General features: G+C 41.4%; 1 protein-coding gene across 1 annotated transcript in view; it reads left to right on the plus strand.

The window, feature by feature from the left end:
* The window catches only part of gbe1b (glucan (1,4-alpha-), branching enzyme 1b), a 72,577-nt gene that overhangs the window by 34,679 nt on the left and 19,533 nt on the right, over positions 1-18,365 (plus strand). Inside the window, exons 11-13 of the mRNA XM_070971044.1 lie at positions 2,488-2,598; positions 2,691-2,862; positions 15,384-15,568. Coding sequence (XP_070827145.1) covers positions 2,488-2,598; positions 2,691-2,862; positions 15,384-15,568 — 468 coding nt within the window. The remainder of the gene's footprint in view (positions 1-2,487; positions 2,599-2,690; positions 2,863-15,383; positions 15,569-18,365) is intronic.

Here is an 18,365-nt window from a genome sequence, read left to right on the forward strand (position 1 = left end):
GCCAGGAAGCTCGGCTGGTCGGGGCTGATGTGGGTGAGCTGGTGGTAGGGAAGTCGTCAACCCAGTCACTCCTGTCTCCGCTCTGACAGTCCCACTCCCAGATTAATTGCTCCCAGACCACTTTTGCGGTTGAATTGAATTGTAATGAATCATAAGGAAGTGTAAAGTGTCTGATTGTACGTGGATGTGGAGGAGGTGAGGATGATCTCTGGGGTGAATCCTGCTCCTCCTGTAGATCCTGATTCACTTGTTTAGCTTTTACAGGTGTGGGGGAAAAAAGGGAGTAATTTTGAGGGTTCATTTGTTTTCAGTTGGTGTTGCTTTCTAAAGATTAGCTGCAGGAGTGAGATTCATTTTCATACCTTTCATACAACTTATCAACATATTAACTGTACTGTAATATTGTCCAGGATGCTCCAAACGCATCAGCGAGACACTTGAGTCTTGGTCACCCGTCCGCCTTGATTAAGATAAAAAAGATAAGACTTTATTGATCCCACACTGGGGATATTTAGTCATTACAGCCAGCAAGTATTACAAAGAGCAAGCACAGTGGCACAAAGAGGTCAAAATAAAAATGTATACAGGGTACAGAATAGAAAATTAGATATTTATATGTACATTTGTACTGATTCTAAAAGAAATAGTAAATGCCATAAAAACCCTACTGTCATAAAAAAGTACTGTTGCTAATATTCTTATGAGAAAACTCACTAATGACATGTTGTGTTGCACCTTAGAAATATTAGGACTATGTATATGCACAATATATACAGTTTATAAAAGTACTGTAGTGTTTCTCATTCCCAGTTTACAGCACTGCTGAATATAGAGCTTGTATCTCTAAGTCATCTCTTTTGTTAAATGTTCAGGGTTCGATTGAAAAGAAAAATGGTGCCAAATGATTTAAATTAACTTCGTTTTCTTTTGATTGTGCGTGCATTTTTGCCTTTTGATATGTTGGAGAGGACTGACCCTCCTTTGCTCCCATCATTCTTCACGCATCCTTAGTTTATCATCTTTTACCTTAATGTGCCTGAAAATCTGGCTTCAAATCTTGTATTCTCTCTCACATTAATTATTCATGACTCCCTTCAATAAGAGGAAATCAAAGGTAAAAGAGCGAGTTTAGCATTCATAAACATAAGCAAATAATCACAATAAGCTTAACATTTTCTTTCAAAGCGGTGTACATGGTGTTTACAAAAAGCGTTATCTTCATACTGTTAAAATCCGGTGGACATCAGATGGAACCTGCCAGCTGGGGTGGTAAACACAGACAAACCTTGCTTGTTGACTAGTGATTTAAAATGGGATTTAAGAAATTATGCTAATATTTGTTCCAATGTATTGTTCCGAGCTACTCAGCGCCAGGGGCCTGATCAGATTTGATGTTGAGCTAAAACTGAAGAATAGCCAGCACGGCTCGGCTTGAGGATCTGAGGCAGCGCGCTGAGCTCAGAGGGAGTTAAAAGGTCTGAGAATTTGTAGATTATAAGTGCCTCACTGAGGTTTTCTGGTGGCAATGACTAATATGGCCACACAAAGCTAAGGTGAGGAAGAGCGAATGTGAACATATGGTGATATATAGAGCGGGATAGCCTCTATTTAGGTGGACCAGCCAGTTCATCTCAGACATATTGATCGGCACAATTTACTCTCTTTACTCAGAGGATTATGGCTCTGTAGAGTAATATAAAGGTTTCCTGACATGTCAATCAGCTGTCACAGCCAATTCCACCGAGCAGACTTCAGCCTGTCACTGAGATGGGCTCGCCAACTCCCCCACCAATCAGACAGGCTGCATGTCCATCACCAAGGGTTTTTGGAGGGCATAAACGCTCCTTTTTTCCACTTAGGAATGATATTGATGCTGTGGCTTTCTAGCATCTTCCTTGTTTATTGCATCACCTCTGTGCCTATGACTGTCTACGTGGTAATCTTTACTCTGCCCTGTGATCTCGTTTGCTTGTGTAACTTTGAGTGATCAGGTCCAGTTTTGGTGACCGTTTAGCAGCACTGTGTGGGCAGATGTGCTCGAGATGCATGTGTTGGTGGCCCCCCATTTCCCTCTGACCTGTGAAAACGATTCCTTTGGCAGAAAGTGTGCATGTAGGCAGGCCAGTGGCAGGGCATTGATTTCATGGTTGGATTTATTGTTGAATCCCACCGTTTGGATGAGAGGCTCTGACCTTGCCCATCTGGGGTGAGGAGAGCTGATGCCTTACTACCCATGGGCTGTGGTGAAGTTATTAAAAACTCCATTACCGCCATTCAAAGGTAGACATAACTCACAGTGCGGATATAGAGATGTCAAAACAGAGATTGATCTGAGAAAGAAGTGTAACCCAGAGAAAACTTAAAAAAGGTAGAAAGACTGGCAGAGCTGAAATACTGAGCTTTACACATCAGTCAGAGCCCGAATGGATCTCTCAGTTACACATCTATCATACCCTTTTTCAATAACCCCTCTCTGTCACTGTGTAGATCCTGAAGGAGTTAAAGGATGAGGAATGGAACATTGGCAATATCGTTCACACACTGACCAACAGGCGCTACGGAGAGAAATGCATAGCCTATGCAGAAAGTCACGATCAGGTAGGCTGTGTTCAACGACATCCTGTATCATTGTTTCCATAGAGTCTGCGTTATCTGTGCAGCGGGTAATAAAACATAACACACCTTTCCAGGCTCTGGTTGGGGATAAAACTCTGGCTTTCTGGCTGATGGACAAGGAGATGTACACCAACATGAGCTCCTTGAGTCCCATGACACCAATCATCGACCGTGGCTTGCAGCTGCATAAGATGATCCGCCTCATCACTCACGGTCTGGGTGGAGAAGGCTACCTCAACTTCATGGGTGAGTCATCATGGTAACACAGAGAATCTAACCCCGCAGTTCCCTAAAAAAGATCCTGTGACTAGAATAGATAATGCTAAGCAGCCATTAAGAAATATTGTATTACCCTTGTTTTCTGCACTTCAGTATTTTAGGGTTGAAACAACCCATTGACTGAAAATGAGTCTGGAGCAGTTATGATAATTAGTCACTTATTCAGATCAACTAGCAAGCAAAAGCACAGAGTGTATGATTTATATCATCGCAGATTGAATATTGATGATTTTTGAGCCGCTGGTCAGACAAAACAGGCAATTTAACATAATTTTTCATTCTAAGAAATTGTGATGACATTTTTTTTCTGATTTTACAGCATAAAGAACTGATCGATTCATTGAAAAAGAATAATTCACACATTAATCTCTGATAAAAAGAGTTGCCTGTTGCAGCCATAATATACTGTCATGTATTTTTGCATGGATGAACTTCATTTAAACACATTCCAATTCAAAGTTCAGCCATAAAATCAGCGAAATGCCAACAATTAAGCTCACGATGTGCACTGTGTAATCATGTTGATCCTGCTCTCACATCATGTATCACCACACATCAAACTGCATCACATTACATGCCATACAATCACACCACGTCATGTCATACCAAATCATGTGACCAGGTCACTCGGATATGTAATCGCACCAGGTGAGATTAAAAAGTCCAGAGGCGATGAAGGTCATGACGGTGAGGCAGCGTCCGTCTGTTTGCTTCATTTTTTATTAAAAGAGGCAAGGGGAATCGTTTCAGATCTCTCTCGTGTGCTGCACTCTCCCTGAGTTTGAACCTCTCCCCTCAGGCGGACACAACAATCCCTGAGTGTTCACCAAACAGATAGAAACATGCATTTATTCTCCTGTCCGTCCGAGTCCTCCGCAGGCAACAGGCAGAAACAGGCTCCACTATAAATTTTTAATTGATGAGCTCTCCCTACTGTGCTCATTTGTGCTGCTGTTAGGGGCGCTATCTCTGTGCTATAGTGCCATTTATTTTTACAGTATACATATCATTATGTCACAGTGTTTGTTTTTTTTTATCTTCACTGCAAGTTTCACAAACAGATTTTAAGTAAAGATATCCTAATTCATATAGACATAAAATAGCTTGAAGTAGTCCTTGCTACTTATTTTCCATTTGGGTTAAAGTGCTCAGTTATTAGATTTGTTATATTTCTTTCATGGATATATCTCTGGAGTAGCTTGCCACCAATGAGTCAAGGCTGATGATAAGCATCAAAGGAACCTTTTGAAGTGAGGTTGACATTTATGCTCACTTTCTAGAGCTGATGGTGAAATACAGGACAAAAGTTGTCTAATATCAGATAGGTTCCCTTTTTTCCAAATGCATCCAGTTCTCAGTCACTTTTGAGATGCTCCTCATTTTCAACGCATCATCTGAGCTGTGGCATGGCTTTATCAAGGCCTGCCGCTAAAGATAATAAAGTGATAATTAATGATGTTGGAAGTTCACCTTGGTTGAAGGGAATATATTTTTTTTCATGTGCCACTCTCTGGCTTAATGTTGATACAGCCTACACTGGTGATCCGCAGCATTTTAGCTCCACCTGGTGACAAGGTGATCCGGTCAAGCACTGAGTGCCAAGTGTTTCTACAATGCCTCCACTGCCTCTCTGGAGTCACCACCACTCAGTATTCACTGCGATGTCCATCCTTAGTCGAGGAAAAAGAGTGAAACACCTTATGAATTTCTGCTAAGTGGATTGATGTGTGGGGGGAAACCAAGCACAAGCACAATCAAAGTAGACATTCTCGATGGAAAATCATAACAGGGCAGCTCGTAATGAACAGGATGTCAGAGAACTGACCCCATGTGGGCACTTGAAGGACAGTTGATAGTAATTATATCTGATTCTCTGGCTAAAGTACAGCTAAAAGGCACACTCTGCTGTACTCCTGGTGCTTTGTCTCTCGTGGATTTTCGATGCCGTCTTACTTTCCACCAATGAGTGCAGCATCAGAAGCGTGAAATGTTGAAATGTCAATTTGATTGATTTCATCAATCGTCAATCAGTTCTCTCTCTGCCATTCTAGCCATATCCCATACATGTTTTGCATCGTTTGGTCACATATATTATTACAAAGATAAACATTAGAGTGGGGAAAAAGAAAAGACACTATGACTGTTGTTCAGTTGACGACTGATTTAGCCAGCATGCCATCAACAAGGAGCTCGAGCTAGTTGTTGCATTGCTTTCTTTGCACATCAGAATGCTTCAGTCTGGCTTGGGCAGCAGTAAAAGAGCATGAGAGGGACATGCAACTCACTGTTTTTATTAAAACAAGTCCAGTTCAGCCACTTTTTGTGGAGAATTAGCTGCTCTCTTACAAAAGCTAGAAACAGCACAATCACAACCAGAGTATTCTTCTCATTAATATTTTTGCAATTATGTGGATGTCTGTCTTGTCTAAGTAGTGCTATAAATAACATGTGTGTATATATGTAGTAAATGTTCTGTACAATGACCTATGTACTAATTACATGTTCACTCCTCCCATTGGCCTGTACATTGTAAGTCCTTGTGTTTGCATCTTCCACATGTCTTCTCTGTGAATTATCCAGTATATATATATTATTATGTATATATTTTCACTTTGAATTGTAACCAGTGGATTTGTCTGTAAATCCCCTCCACGTCCTTCACCTGCCTTGATACAGTGTAAGTGGATTCATGTCTGTGGTTGCCTCGCAGAAACTGCCCCTAATAGTGATCTTGCTTCTCTTCCTGCTGGCTTCGAGCAGTTTTTAACCTCCAGATCAAAGATAACTCCTCTTGCTGATGTGGTTTGCTCCAGCCCGGACTGGAAGCCTTTTATTACCAGTTTTAATGCAGGAATTTATGGATACTCTATTACATACGTGACTGTCCTCCACTCCCTGGCTGTAAATGTTTTATACATCAGTGAATTTGTCAGGAGTTGTGTCATAGATTTTGGAGAAAGGACAAACTCTTTGGTCTTTGCAGAGCTGAAAACAGGAAAACTAGCTAGATAAAGTAAAATTTCAGAATGGTCACCTAACAGTTATAGCTTATTTTGTTCCATTGACTTGAATTGGAGTCTGCGGGATTACTCAGACAAATAAGGCAAACTCACAATTCAACCCTTTTTCAATTGTTTACCCCATTCTGTCAAGTAATGCTCAGTGGTTTGAAGAGCAGAGATATGGAAAGGAGACCAAGTATTAAGGAGCCAGAGAAAGGAATATTGTTCTCGTCTGAGAACTGCTGTCTGGCTGACTAAAAGAATGGTGCTATCATCTTTTGATAACAGTAATAATGAATGAAAGTTAAAAGTTTTTCTTGAAGAACACAAAATCGGGGGGGAAAGTTCCAAAGTCTACAAAGACACACTGAAGTTCATCCCTGAGAACTTTCCAAAGCTCAGGCAATCAGGCAGGCGTTGGCGAGATGCTCAAGAAAAGGAAAAAATAAAATAAAATCAAGCTGATCTAAGATGACATGGCGTGTCAATGGATCAATGAAGGGAGTCATTTAGTCAGTGCTGAGCAAGAGTAAATTGTTTGAACAAGCAAATCAATTTGAAGTGTCTGGCCTAGAAAAACCTGTTTATTTGTTCATGACCAATAGTAAACACCACACAACAAGAGGACAGAGGGAGCATCCATATTTGAGATGCTGTAAGATGGACACTGTAAAGGATGTTGCAGTGTCAATGACATTAAAGCACCAAGTGGCGTGGCAGTAATGAAACGCCTCAGTGGTTTTATCATTACATCAGAATGGAGGCGCTCGCATTTCCTGACTTTCAGGCCTTGCAGAGACTTAAGATAACCTTGCAGATTTACAGTTTAAATTATGGAGCTAAAAACTTCTCCCAGCACTCACTCGTATTCATGGGATGCTACAATGCAACAGGCAGCCATTATACTGCAGCCTTGGACCGAGAATTGAAGACCAGTGCTTCCTCCTCATACATTTCAAATAGATAATCTCACTGAGAGCTAACTGTGCTTACAGGCTTGTGGTTGTGCTCGGACGAGGCAATCCCACCACTGCTGTTGGACCAGTAATGCTTATTTAATGTGCAAACTGGGAGCGGGAGTGTACATTAACACAGTAACAAGAAATCAATCTAGCAAGTGCAAATAATCATTGCATCAAGTTTGCAGTTTCTTGTTGTTTTTTTTTTGCACTGCATCTGAAACCTTCTGTGACTCTCGCCTTACCATCCCCTCTGATTTCCTCATTGATCTCCCTTTGCCAGAGCCCCTCCAATGGAAAACACATTGATCCTTGGCTCCTGCTTGTGCTGCTAATTACTGAGGGGACTGTGTCACTGTCAGGCCCTTATCTGATGCAGGGCCGTGTAGAGGAGTAATGGTATGTGCCAGCTGAAAAGCTGTCCGACATAATCTTGTGTAAACATGGTTGCCCCCCATTAATCAAACCGTTATTGGACCCACTATAAATTTGAACATTGACATTATTTAACAGAATTTGAGTTATTTTTTCCACCCTTTAGCAGGGATGCAAAATTTTGGTACAACTTCCTAAAGGAAAATTACTTTCTTTTATTTTGGTCTTAACTCGACAGCTTAATTGCAGAAGAGGGCATCGTGAAATTAACTTGTAATTGGATACTTAAATTTTGTTTTAGAAGATTGAGAATCTACAGTCATGCTAGTGACTCTGTGAGGTGTCAAGGCACATTGGCCCTTCGAGCTAAATGCTAACTGTAGCAGGCTAACATGCTCACAATGGCACTTCTAGACTCCCAATGTTAAGCAGGTGTAATGTTTACCATGTTCACCATCTCAGTTTAGCGTGTTAACAAGCTAACATTTGCTAGTTAGCACTAAACACAAAGTTAAGTGGAAGCTGCCGGGAACGTCATTAGTTTTTCAAATTCTGACTGGATGATGGCGGTAGATTAAAATTCAGCCTGAGGGAGGGATGAACACATGAACCATATCTGATATCACTTCGACCAATAGTTGAGACTTTGAATAGTTACTGAGGTTTTTCAGCCTGGACCAAAGCGATATTGCCATCCCTCGAGCCATGCTGCTGAAATGGCTAAAAGCCTCAATTGTTGTTTTTCCCTGAATGATCTAATATGCTACAATTTGGGCTTTTTCTTTTGTAGTTTGGCCATCAGTCCTATCAGGAATAATAGCATTGCCCTCTCCAAGTTAAGAACTTCAGTGGAGCAAGAAACATGAGCTGTCAGGTCATACGAGTTTTAAACAAACCCCCGCGCCAGCCAAACTTGTTTGGAAGAGAAAACGAGCTGCAAACAGTAAACCTACTAACTGTTCAGTATTAACATCCATCACAGTTTACAGACTGACTTCCTGCTTCATCTGTGACCTCTCATACTTGCTGTAGTTGTCTGACTTCACTGCAGTCAGAGTCAAGAGTAAAAACTGGAATAATCCTGATTGTTAAAGAAAAAATCGTTGCATATATTATATGAAAGCGCCTTTATCTCAGATAACAGTTCCCCAACAGTTCCCCAGACATATTATGAGACACAAATGATGATTTTATTTATGTGTGTGGTGAGAATCCTTCATATTTCATCCTTGTACCGAGTGTACTATCTGGTTTACTTCAGCTGTGAGGATGCAGAGGAAGGTTATTAACATGGTGATTAATGCAGGCATATGGGAGGAACATTGCTGTGTTATCAAGGCGTAGAGGAGAAATGATTACCTAATGGAGGTGTGTCCAATGTGTTTCTTTAAAGCTGAAATGAGGAGTCAGAGGCCTCCACTGGCCAGTAAATCAACCTGTACAGGAAATCAATCATCTGCACTAGACTTTATAAAATAATAACATCAGAAAACTGAAAGTAGATAAAAGCAAAAGAGGCACTTTGCACTTGCAGCACACTGTTAATGAGGTGTAGCTCTTTTTTGAAAACGTTTATCAAAGCATCAGCTTGTATCTGGGCTCGCAGTCTCAGACCCAGATTAGGCAGGTCATATTTTATTCTCTAACCCTTGTGTATTTGTGTATGTTGGTGAGCGTGCATGCCCCTCCTGCTTCCACATGCCTTATTCACACTCTCAAGTGGAAGATAAGGAATAACTTATCATTAATGGAGGAGTCTGCTCTTAAACATGCTCACACTGTTAGGTAGTTGTTAGCAAAAATCTTTGCATTTCTGGGTGCATTCTGTTATGTGGTGGGGCTCTTATTTGTGCAGGTCAAGTGTGGGCCAAGAGATGAAGTCACATCACGTTGAAATATTTTGAGTGCAGCTCATTATTTTGCCCTGACTGTGTTCACGCCTGTAGTTCAGTTCCCCCAGTCTAAACTAAAGAAAAAATGATCCATTGTTTCCTCTTGGTTCTAGCCCATTTAGGGTTCATGCTGACTTATTACAAACAAACCAAGAGTTGTAAACATAAAGTCACATGGATTGACAGGTAACTCATTTTCAGTTTGAGTTTCAGTGACCTATTCTGCATCATCAGCATTACACAGGCCCGTGGGGGAAATCAAAACAAAATCTATTTCAGAGACCAACAGAAAGCGATGCCGTGCTTACCGGCGCTTGAAGCCTTTAGTTATTTTCCCTGGTGGTCACAAAAAGCTCCCACAAAGAGAAGTAGTTGGTCATGAGCAGCAGTTCAGACTGTAACCTCACTTTACTTGTCATGAATAATGACTAAAGGATGGAGACAGCAGACGGAAATGAGCCAACTTGTACTGACAGTATGATTGAGGGAAATTGTTGTCATAATCAGCAGACAAATTATGCAAAATTGTTTAGTGTTCTCACTGAGTCAGAGTTTGTTTAAACTGCAGAAAGCAAGCTAACATCCTGAAAATGGAGAAGCAAGGACGTCTCCACATTGGTCTGGAGGGGATCATGTGTCATGGAGGGTTCTCAGCCCCAAAAACTAGTTCCCAATAAGCACATCTTCAGCTCGAGAGTAGAAACTAATCTGGGAATCACCTGGTGCCCTCTTTGAAAAACAGCTGGAAGGAGCCAAAGCCAAATTACTCACTAATTGCATACAGCATGCAATATATACACATTTTTAGAGTTTACTGTTCTGTATCCAAGAAATCAAAGTACCTTTCGTTTTCTACGTAGAGGTGATTTAAGACGTGAGCTGACACATGTCAATCAAACTCCGCTTTGGAAAACTGCTGCTAATTAAACTTCAAGAGAAAGCAAACACTTTTTCCAGTTGTTTTTGTGAGATTTTCCCAAAGTTTTTTTTTTAAATCACTGTCCGCATTTTTTTGTTTGTTTGTCTTTTTTTTGTTTTTGTTTTTTTTTGCGGCTGTGAATAGTTCCACCATTTCCTTTGTGCATTACATTTGGGACAACAGAGTCCATGAACAGCACGCTCACAAAGCAAGATTTAGTATTCCAGTATCAATATGCTGCATCCTCAAAACCTGCTCAGAGGTGGTGTGTAGTGTGGAATTGGGACTCAGCTGTGGATAGAGTCATTACACGTAGTTTGAATACCTATGTAATCAGTGGCATGTAACCTCTTTGATGTCTTTTTTTGCAATCTGAACTGTGCGTGACACACCGATACCGATTTTTTTTCTTTCTCCTTACTTCCTCTTCAATAGAAAATGTATAATACTACTGTGGTTGCACTCACTCCAACCCACCTACACATACTGTATGCAACACAGTGCAACACAGAGAGCCCATTTCCCTCGGGCGTGTCGAAAGTCATTCTGGGAAATGTAGGAAATCAAAAGTAGTTGTCGATCCAGACTGAGGTACACCAAAATAGTAAATTATGCATTGAACATCACATATTGATGTCTGACAGTGTAAGAGCATCTGAATGTGGATTTTTTTCTCCTTGAGAATGAGATCCCTGAGGTAATCATGGGGCTTATTCCTTAGGTGCTACTTAAAGGGAGGAGCCTGGAGCACAGTGTTTGAGAGGATTCTTTTATGCCATTGCTCCCTCTTGACATGTCTTGATATCATCTGAATTCTTCCTGAATCTAGAGATTGCTATGCCGACTATGACTGCCTTTGTAAAATAAAAAAAGACGTCATGTTTCTCTTCTTGAAGGAAGGATGTCGGATTGTAGCATGTCCTTGACATCTTTCATTCAGCGCAGCCGTGTGTGTCACACTTGCCTTTTCAAGTGGGTTGAGAATAGACAACATATAGTTTTCCTTTGTAACTCTAGTTTTAGGCTTACAAGTAGAGCCCTAAAATCAGGGTCTGTAGGCTTAACCCACAAATTTTCCATGTTCCTTATACTGAAATGTGCATCTATGCGAGAATGAGCTTACGTAGCCCTATAGGCATGCCCTTGCGTATGCACTGAAGCGACTCCTCATCAAATACATGGAGGGTAACTTGTAACCAAGCACCTTCTGTCATCTAACAACCAGTAACAACGTCTGACTGTTTTTATATTTCACACAGGCATTGCCCTCTAAAATGTGCACACCTCATATGCCTATAAAGCAGTTCAACCACACCTCTTTATGCAGTAAAACAAAGGAACAGGGACAGCGGGACCTCACATCACAGTCTGCTTTAAATGCTGAATGACTGTAGACCATTAAACAGTATATCAGTCAGGAAGGGGTGAAGTTGCATGAAAAAATGTAAAGGTTGTATAACACATGCGTTCTATTAATGTTGTAAAAGTGTCACGTAGTAAGTCTCTAAACTCCTGGTGTCCAGAGCTAAGCACAGATGTGGAGGGAACCCCCAGTTGCCCATCAGCTCAGTTCAAAATGCCACACATCTTCTGAAGAAATACAGCTAGGTATGTGTTATATGCTGTGTTTCTTTTAATCTCTGAGACTGGATTGCTTTGTTTCAGAAATCAAGGTTACTGCAGAGAGCCAGGTGTATGAAAAGCAAACTAATTCAGCCTTCTGGCTTTCAATGGTGGACTGAGCATCTGCAACTTGTATGCTCTGCACAACAGCTGTTATCAGGTCTTTACACACCCATTTGTCCCTGTCAAGAGCCAACCTTTGAGAGGCAAGCCCAGGCACCACTGGCCTGCAGCAATTTTCCCCAGTACCTTGGGTTGTCCATCACGGCGCCGCCTGCATCCAAGTCATTCCAAATACCCCAATGTTGCACCAAAACATGTATAGTTCAGGGGTGGCTAAGAGCTAACAGTACATTATATTTACTCAATACAAGGTTCTCAGTTCATTACACATCAGTAATCAAACAATTCATTCTGTGTTTCCTTCAAAGTTTGCCCAGCAGTGCAGTGGTATGATTGTTGAGCAGAGCAGGAGGATGATTTGGACAGTGGAGGAAGGGACTATTTCTTCCTCGAGGCTCTGAAGATGCATGCTAGTTGGGGAGATATACACTTCAAAGAGTCCCTCTAGTGGCAGCAGAGCTTTCACAAGAACTTCATCGTCTTTTTGCTTAAGGGCAGTCATGCCTACAAGTCATATCAGCCAACCTGTGGCCGGGGCCATGACACAGCCCACAGCTACTGGAACATCCATGGTGAAATTGCTCATTTGCCTAGCTAAGGCGGATATAAAAAACAACTCGTGGGAGCCACAACCTTTAAGAGACTCTTGCCCTCACACACTCCTTGGTTTCTTCAGGCTCTGGGGTGATGAAAACTGGCTTGGAGATGCCCTTTAGAGAAAGTGAGGAGAGCCAAAAGGGTGAAGCTTACTGCTGACGCTCTGAGACATGGACATCAGAGCACTGGGGAAGTCTCACAGAGCGTACTCACCTGACTCACCCCAGAATGTGAAAGACAAGAGGACAATGTCTTCAGTGTTGCCAAGAGGAGTTGTCTTCCAGCTGCTAAGGGAGGACGCATTAGCAAGGATCCAGGAAGGGACAGAGGGCTCCTTTCGCTCTACAGTACAGTATGCCTGACTGTGATTACAGTGGAGCTGCATCCATAGTGAATGTGGAAAGCAATTATAGCACTGCTGTCTGCTTGTCGTCTAATGACAAAGCCATATGGCCCATACATTCAGGCTGGATGTTGATGCCGTGCAGTGACAGCACGCTCGGCCATGAGGTGACACTGATGAGCAAATCTGGATAGGAGCAGAGAAAAGTAGATGAGGAGCGGGATCATTGCTGCTCTTACACAGGCTCCAGCAGGGTTGGATAGGCTGAATCCAGTCGGCTGAGTGCATGCAGCTAACTTCACTCTGTAAAAACACACAGTGGCTATTTCTGGGAATGGAGAATGAAGCACGTCTGAAGCAGAACTGCTGCGCACCAGCTGATCTTCTCATGCAGCAAAAAGTAATCAGGGTGATCACACCACAAGGATCCAAAGTCATCCATAAACTTCTATAGACGATAATCTATACTGTATTTACCAGAGACTGTGCTATTTCATCAATGTGGTGCTTCTCCCTCAAAGAATTTGTCATAACTTCCTATCCCTATCATTTGTGACCATCATATCTTAAAAATTGACAGTCACATTGGCAAAAAAAATTCATGTTCACTGACACTCCAACAAGGAAGAAAGCTAATGATCTTCTGACCTTCCCCCTGGCACATTAAGACCAAACTTGTAATGGTCAGCATCTCCAAAACAAATCAGCTTTTACCAGGAAGAATCATATTTATTTTGCTCACCTCATGACCTGCACTGAAGCGCCATCATTACAGAAAGTCTGAAAATTTAAATGAGTATACCTCACGGCCTGTTACTAACAGCCACAAAATTTGGCTGTTCTTAATAATTGATTCTCTCCACATTTAGGACAGCGAAATTATCAGTTTGCAATCTCATATCTCCATAAGCTTATGTTACTTACTGTTAATTTATTAAGAGAAGTCACAGTTTTGGTTGAGGGCACTGTGTTGCCAACATTTAAAAGGCTGCATTGCCCTTAAAAAAAATAGGATATACCAAAACACACACACACACACACACACACACACACACACACACACACACACACACACACACACACACACACACACACACACACACACACACACATATATATATCTGATTATTTATATAACCCTGCATTGATTAAAAGAATAATTGTAACTAAAACTTGATGAATGAGGAAAAACTGCATTCATAATTTAGTATTTGAGAATATTCATTAAAATGTAAAATGCACTTTGTTTGAACTTGTTTACTTTTTCATGAGGAGTAATGAAAGCCGTATCCATGCATCGCACATTTGACTTTTCCCACAAACACATACAGTAAAGGTCTTGGTGCTTGATGAGATTATTTGCATGTGAGAAAATGCAGGAACTTCAGATGCATGATGATTGTGTGGCGTACGCGGCCCTCTTGGTGCAGTGCACGGGAAAAGAAATCTGCCTTTGACTGCCAGTGTTGCAAGTCTGAGGTGTAATTTTCTCCTTTACATTTCAAGTTCAGCTGTGTGGGAGGCTTGTTATTCATGCAGATGTCACAAGAAAAGGCTCTCTCTCTCTCTCTCTCTCTCTCTCTCTCTCTCTCTCTCTCTCTCTCTCTGCATGTCTTTGCTGCCCTAATTCCTAGGCAAGTGTTGCAGTGGGCTCGTTCTGTTGGCAGTCCATGCCTCATTGTTTGCTACTTCTTTAACACCTACATAATGTATTTCATTAGAATCTGCTGTCAGTCCCTGTCTGTTCCACTTCATCCCATCACTCTTTTTTCTTTTCTTTTTCTTTTTTTTTTTTTTGAGGGGGTGGAGGGGCTCTTACCACCAAAAAACCAACTAGCCTGTGTTCTGTTGTCATGCATCTTCCTCTGTCTCTTGTCTGTGTGTTTCTTCCTCTGCCGGGAATTCAATTATCTTGGCTGTTGTTTTATGATGTTGTCGTGACACCCGATGACGGATTCATTATCTCATCTCCTGGCTTGACAGCGTAGTAGTAACAGGACCGTTGTTTCCTACATTGTTGCAGTTGCATTCAGATTTACATCCAGTCTGTGTACTTCTGCTTTGATAAATGGGAAATAATCAGCAGTGTGATAAAGAGAGAGAGAATTAGCAGAATTCTCTCTTTTTTGTGCTTATTTGTGTCAGACTTAATATTAATATTATATATATCTTTCTTTAGTCCTTCTTCCAGCATTGGCATGCAGTTTGCTATCTGTTATGAAGAAATAATATAGAAATATATCCTGATGAATTAGTTTTGCATATATTTGTTGAAAAAATTAGACTGGAATGAAAGCTATGGGTTTTATTTGCACAATAATGTTAATTGTGTTGGCTTTTTTAAAGTTTTATTCATGGTTCAAGGTTCCTGGGTGACAGCAAGGTTGGCACACTGTAGTTGGTGAAGATGTTTGTGGAAAAGGAGCTTTGTGGCTCAGTTTTTTTTTTTTAATATGGAAAGTAGTAGCCTCTGCTGGGGTTATGAAAAGGTCGTAGGCTGTCGCTGACTGGTCCCTTTGATCTGTCTTTTTTTGTCTTGTTAAAAATTGCACAAAACCCAAGAAGAACCTTATATAGCGAGTATGCTAATTCACAGATCCTGTGTGCCTCTCCCTTCATTATGTACATTCTTTAATAACACTCTCTGTGTTGCAGGGAATGAGTTTGGCCATCCTGAGTGGCTGGATTTCCCTCGAGAGGGGAACAATCAGAGCTACCACTATGCCCGGCGGCAGTTTAACCTCGTGGATATGGATCACCTCCGCTACTGTCAGCTCTACATCTTTGACCGGGACATGAACCTTACTGAAGACAAGTACGGCTGGCTGGCTGCCCCACCTGTAAGGACCCCACACCCCCACTGTACAGTAGGCTTTGTGCAGACACTGTCAATGTAAATCACAGGAGAATTTTTAGTTGCCTACAGAATACATGATAACATCTGGTGATGCAGCCAATTGTTCATAAATTATTTAATAATAATAATATTACATTTTACTTGTATAGCACCTTTCATGCAAAAAATGCTAATAATGGTAAAGGAATGAAAATCCAGACGATGCATAAGATGGAAAATAAAACCACTGAGTAAATGTAATTAAATAAAGTTGAAAATCAAGTAAAACACAACATTTTAAAAGAGGAGCAGCAGCAGTGCATAAGCGTCAGGTGAAGCACAAAGGTTTCAGGCCCGTATCGGGAAAGTCATCACTAGTTACCTGCGAAGTGAAGAGATACATTTTTAGCTTTGTTTTTAAAATACTCAGCAAACTGGCTTCCCTGATATGTATAGCTGCCTCCCCAATTTCTTTTCGACTGTCACTGGGAACCTCCAATAAACCAGCAGCAGATGATCACAGTGTTCTTGAATGCAACTGGTGAGAAAGAGAGTTAGCAATGTAGCTTGGTCCTAGCCCGTCACAGGCTTTGTATACAAGGATGGACCTTAAAACCAATTCGAAATGTTACAGGAAGCCAGTACAGATTAGATCAAACTGGACTAATGTGATCATCTATTTAGCACATTTCTGATTATTTTTTAAGAATGAATTTACCCTGAAGCCAACATCTTTACACACTGATACACTTTTCCTGTTTCCACGTTGGGGCATACTGTAGTTCTCACGCCGGTGGAGATAAATACACCATAAAAGAATTCATTTTGTAAATGTCCTCTTTCTCAGGCTGCTGTCAAGGTGAACAGTAATAGATTTCACTCTCATCCTGCAGCTTTTCTCTTTGCCTGCATTTAAATTCTATGGGAGAAAAAAATCATGTCTTTCTCTGGAGGGGCTGGTTGCAAAGTAATGGGATAATGTAAATGGAGAGTATGGCTAAATTGACAGGGATTAGAAGTGAGTCTGTGTAATTGATTCAAAAATACCCCCCCTCAGAGCCCCCAGAATCAGTCCTCAGATTAGAGCTACTTCACCTAGCTGTGTTACACTCTGACCTGCATATTTCTCCTCGACAGACAGATAAAAGCAGCAAAAAAGGAAATGTACCGGATCAGACAGCGTAATTAGAAACATGTCTGGTTCACAAACATAATTTCTGTATATTGGTCTATCAATCAAAAGTGCTTTCTGACTTACTGGAACCTCTTACACCCTTGACAACTGGATGAAACAGAGCTTTGGAGGTAAGGCAAAGGAAAAGCGGAACCTGGCTGATTTCTGAGCTCCCTTTAGGGGGAATGGGAGGGAATGGTGATCCCAAAGGATGCCACTGGCAGGGAAGACGCATGCATTTGGCTCCGGTACTGACCTGCTACACATTCGGTGCTGTTTTTCTTGGCTGCTTCTGTTCTTTTAATATGTGGAACTGTATAGCAGATGGCAGCTCTGTGTTGCATCTTAAGGTATAATCAAATTGTGTTCTTTCTTTGGTTCCTTACTTGAAGTCACGTGTAAAAGGATTCTGTTAGATTGTGCATTGTCTGTCTGTCTGTCTGTCTGTCTGTCTGTCTGTCTGTCTGTCTGTCTGCCTGCCTGCCTGTCTGCCTGCCTGTCTGTCTGTCTGTCTGTCTGTCTGTCTGTCTGTCTGTCTGTCTGTCTGCCTGCCTGCCTGCCTGCCTGTCTGTCTGCCTGTCTGTCTGTCTGTCTGCCTGTCTGCCTGCCTGCCTGTCTGTCTGTCTGTCTGTCTGTCTGTCTGTCTGTCTGTCTGTCTGTCTGCCTGTCTCTGTCTGTCTCTCTGTCTGTCTCTCTGTCTGTCTGTCTGTCTGTCTGTCTGTCTGTCTGTCTCTCTGTCTGTCTGTCTGTCTGTCTGTCTGTCATTCCCACTAAGGTACATTATGTAAAAAGTTCTCGTTAGCATGGATTAATTTCTCAATATTGGAGAGTTTACTCTGTTGAAGTGCTCTCAGTCATGAAAATTAATAAGGACAGTAGTTACATCTTATGGAAGGCCAGAGAGGATTACATGAAGTTGCATATTTTCTTTGGCTATAATCATGAGATTGAGCAGATTTTCCATAACAGAGTCTCCCAATTTCCTGATGGACACAAATTCACCACCGGCCTTTATTAACCCAAATAAGCCCATTTCAGCCTAGCCCAAAACACCTTCCCACAGGTTTAACCTCACTGTGGGTATTATCTGAGCTGCAACAATTAGTCGATTCATCAATTAGTCGATCAAAAGAAACTATTTTGATAATCAATGAATCCAGTAATTCCATCTTCTCAAATGTAAGGATTTGCTACTTTTCTGTGTCATTTGTGATTGTAAATGAAGGACTTTTGGACCGTTGGTTGGACAGAAAATGAATTAATCGATGAATCATGGGCCCTTGAATTCTTTGTCTCACTCGTAATAAAAGAGCAACTGGAGAGAAATATATTTTTGAAATCTGTAGACTTTTTATAGCAATCAGTTTTATTTATTTAGCGCCAAATCACAACAGAAGTTGTCACAGGATACTTTCCATATAGAGCCGGTGAAGTCCACAAACTTACTCTACAGAGACCCAACAATCAGTGGCAAGAGGGAGGAGGTGGAGTCAAAGTAGACTCATGAATCAAAATAAGCATTATATAACACGTGTAAGTGGTCTGAACACCAGACTGAAGTCATCGATAATAAATCAGTTGCGGGGGTTTCTGCAGCTGACCCTGCGCTCTGGTCTCAGCCTGTGCT

Source organism: Chaetodon trifascialis, chromosome 9 (genome assembly GCF_039877785.1).
Source record: "Chaetodon trifascialis isolate fChaTrf1 chromosome 9, fChaTrf1.hap1, whole genome shotgun sequence".
Taxonomy (NCBI): Eukaryota; Metazoa; Chordata; class Actinopteri; order Chaetodontiformes; family Chaetodontidae; genus Chaetodon; species Chaetodon trifascialis.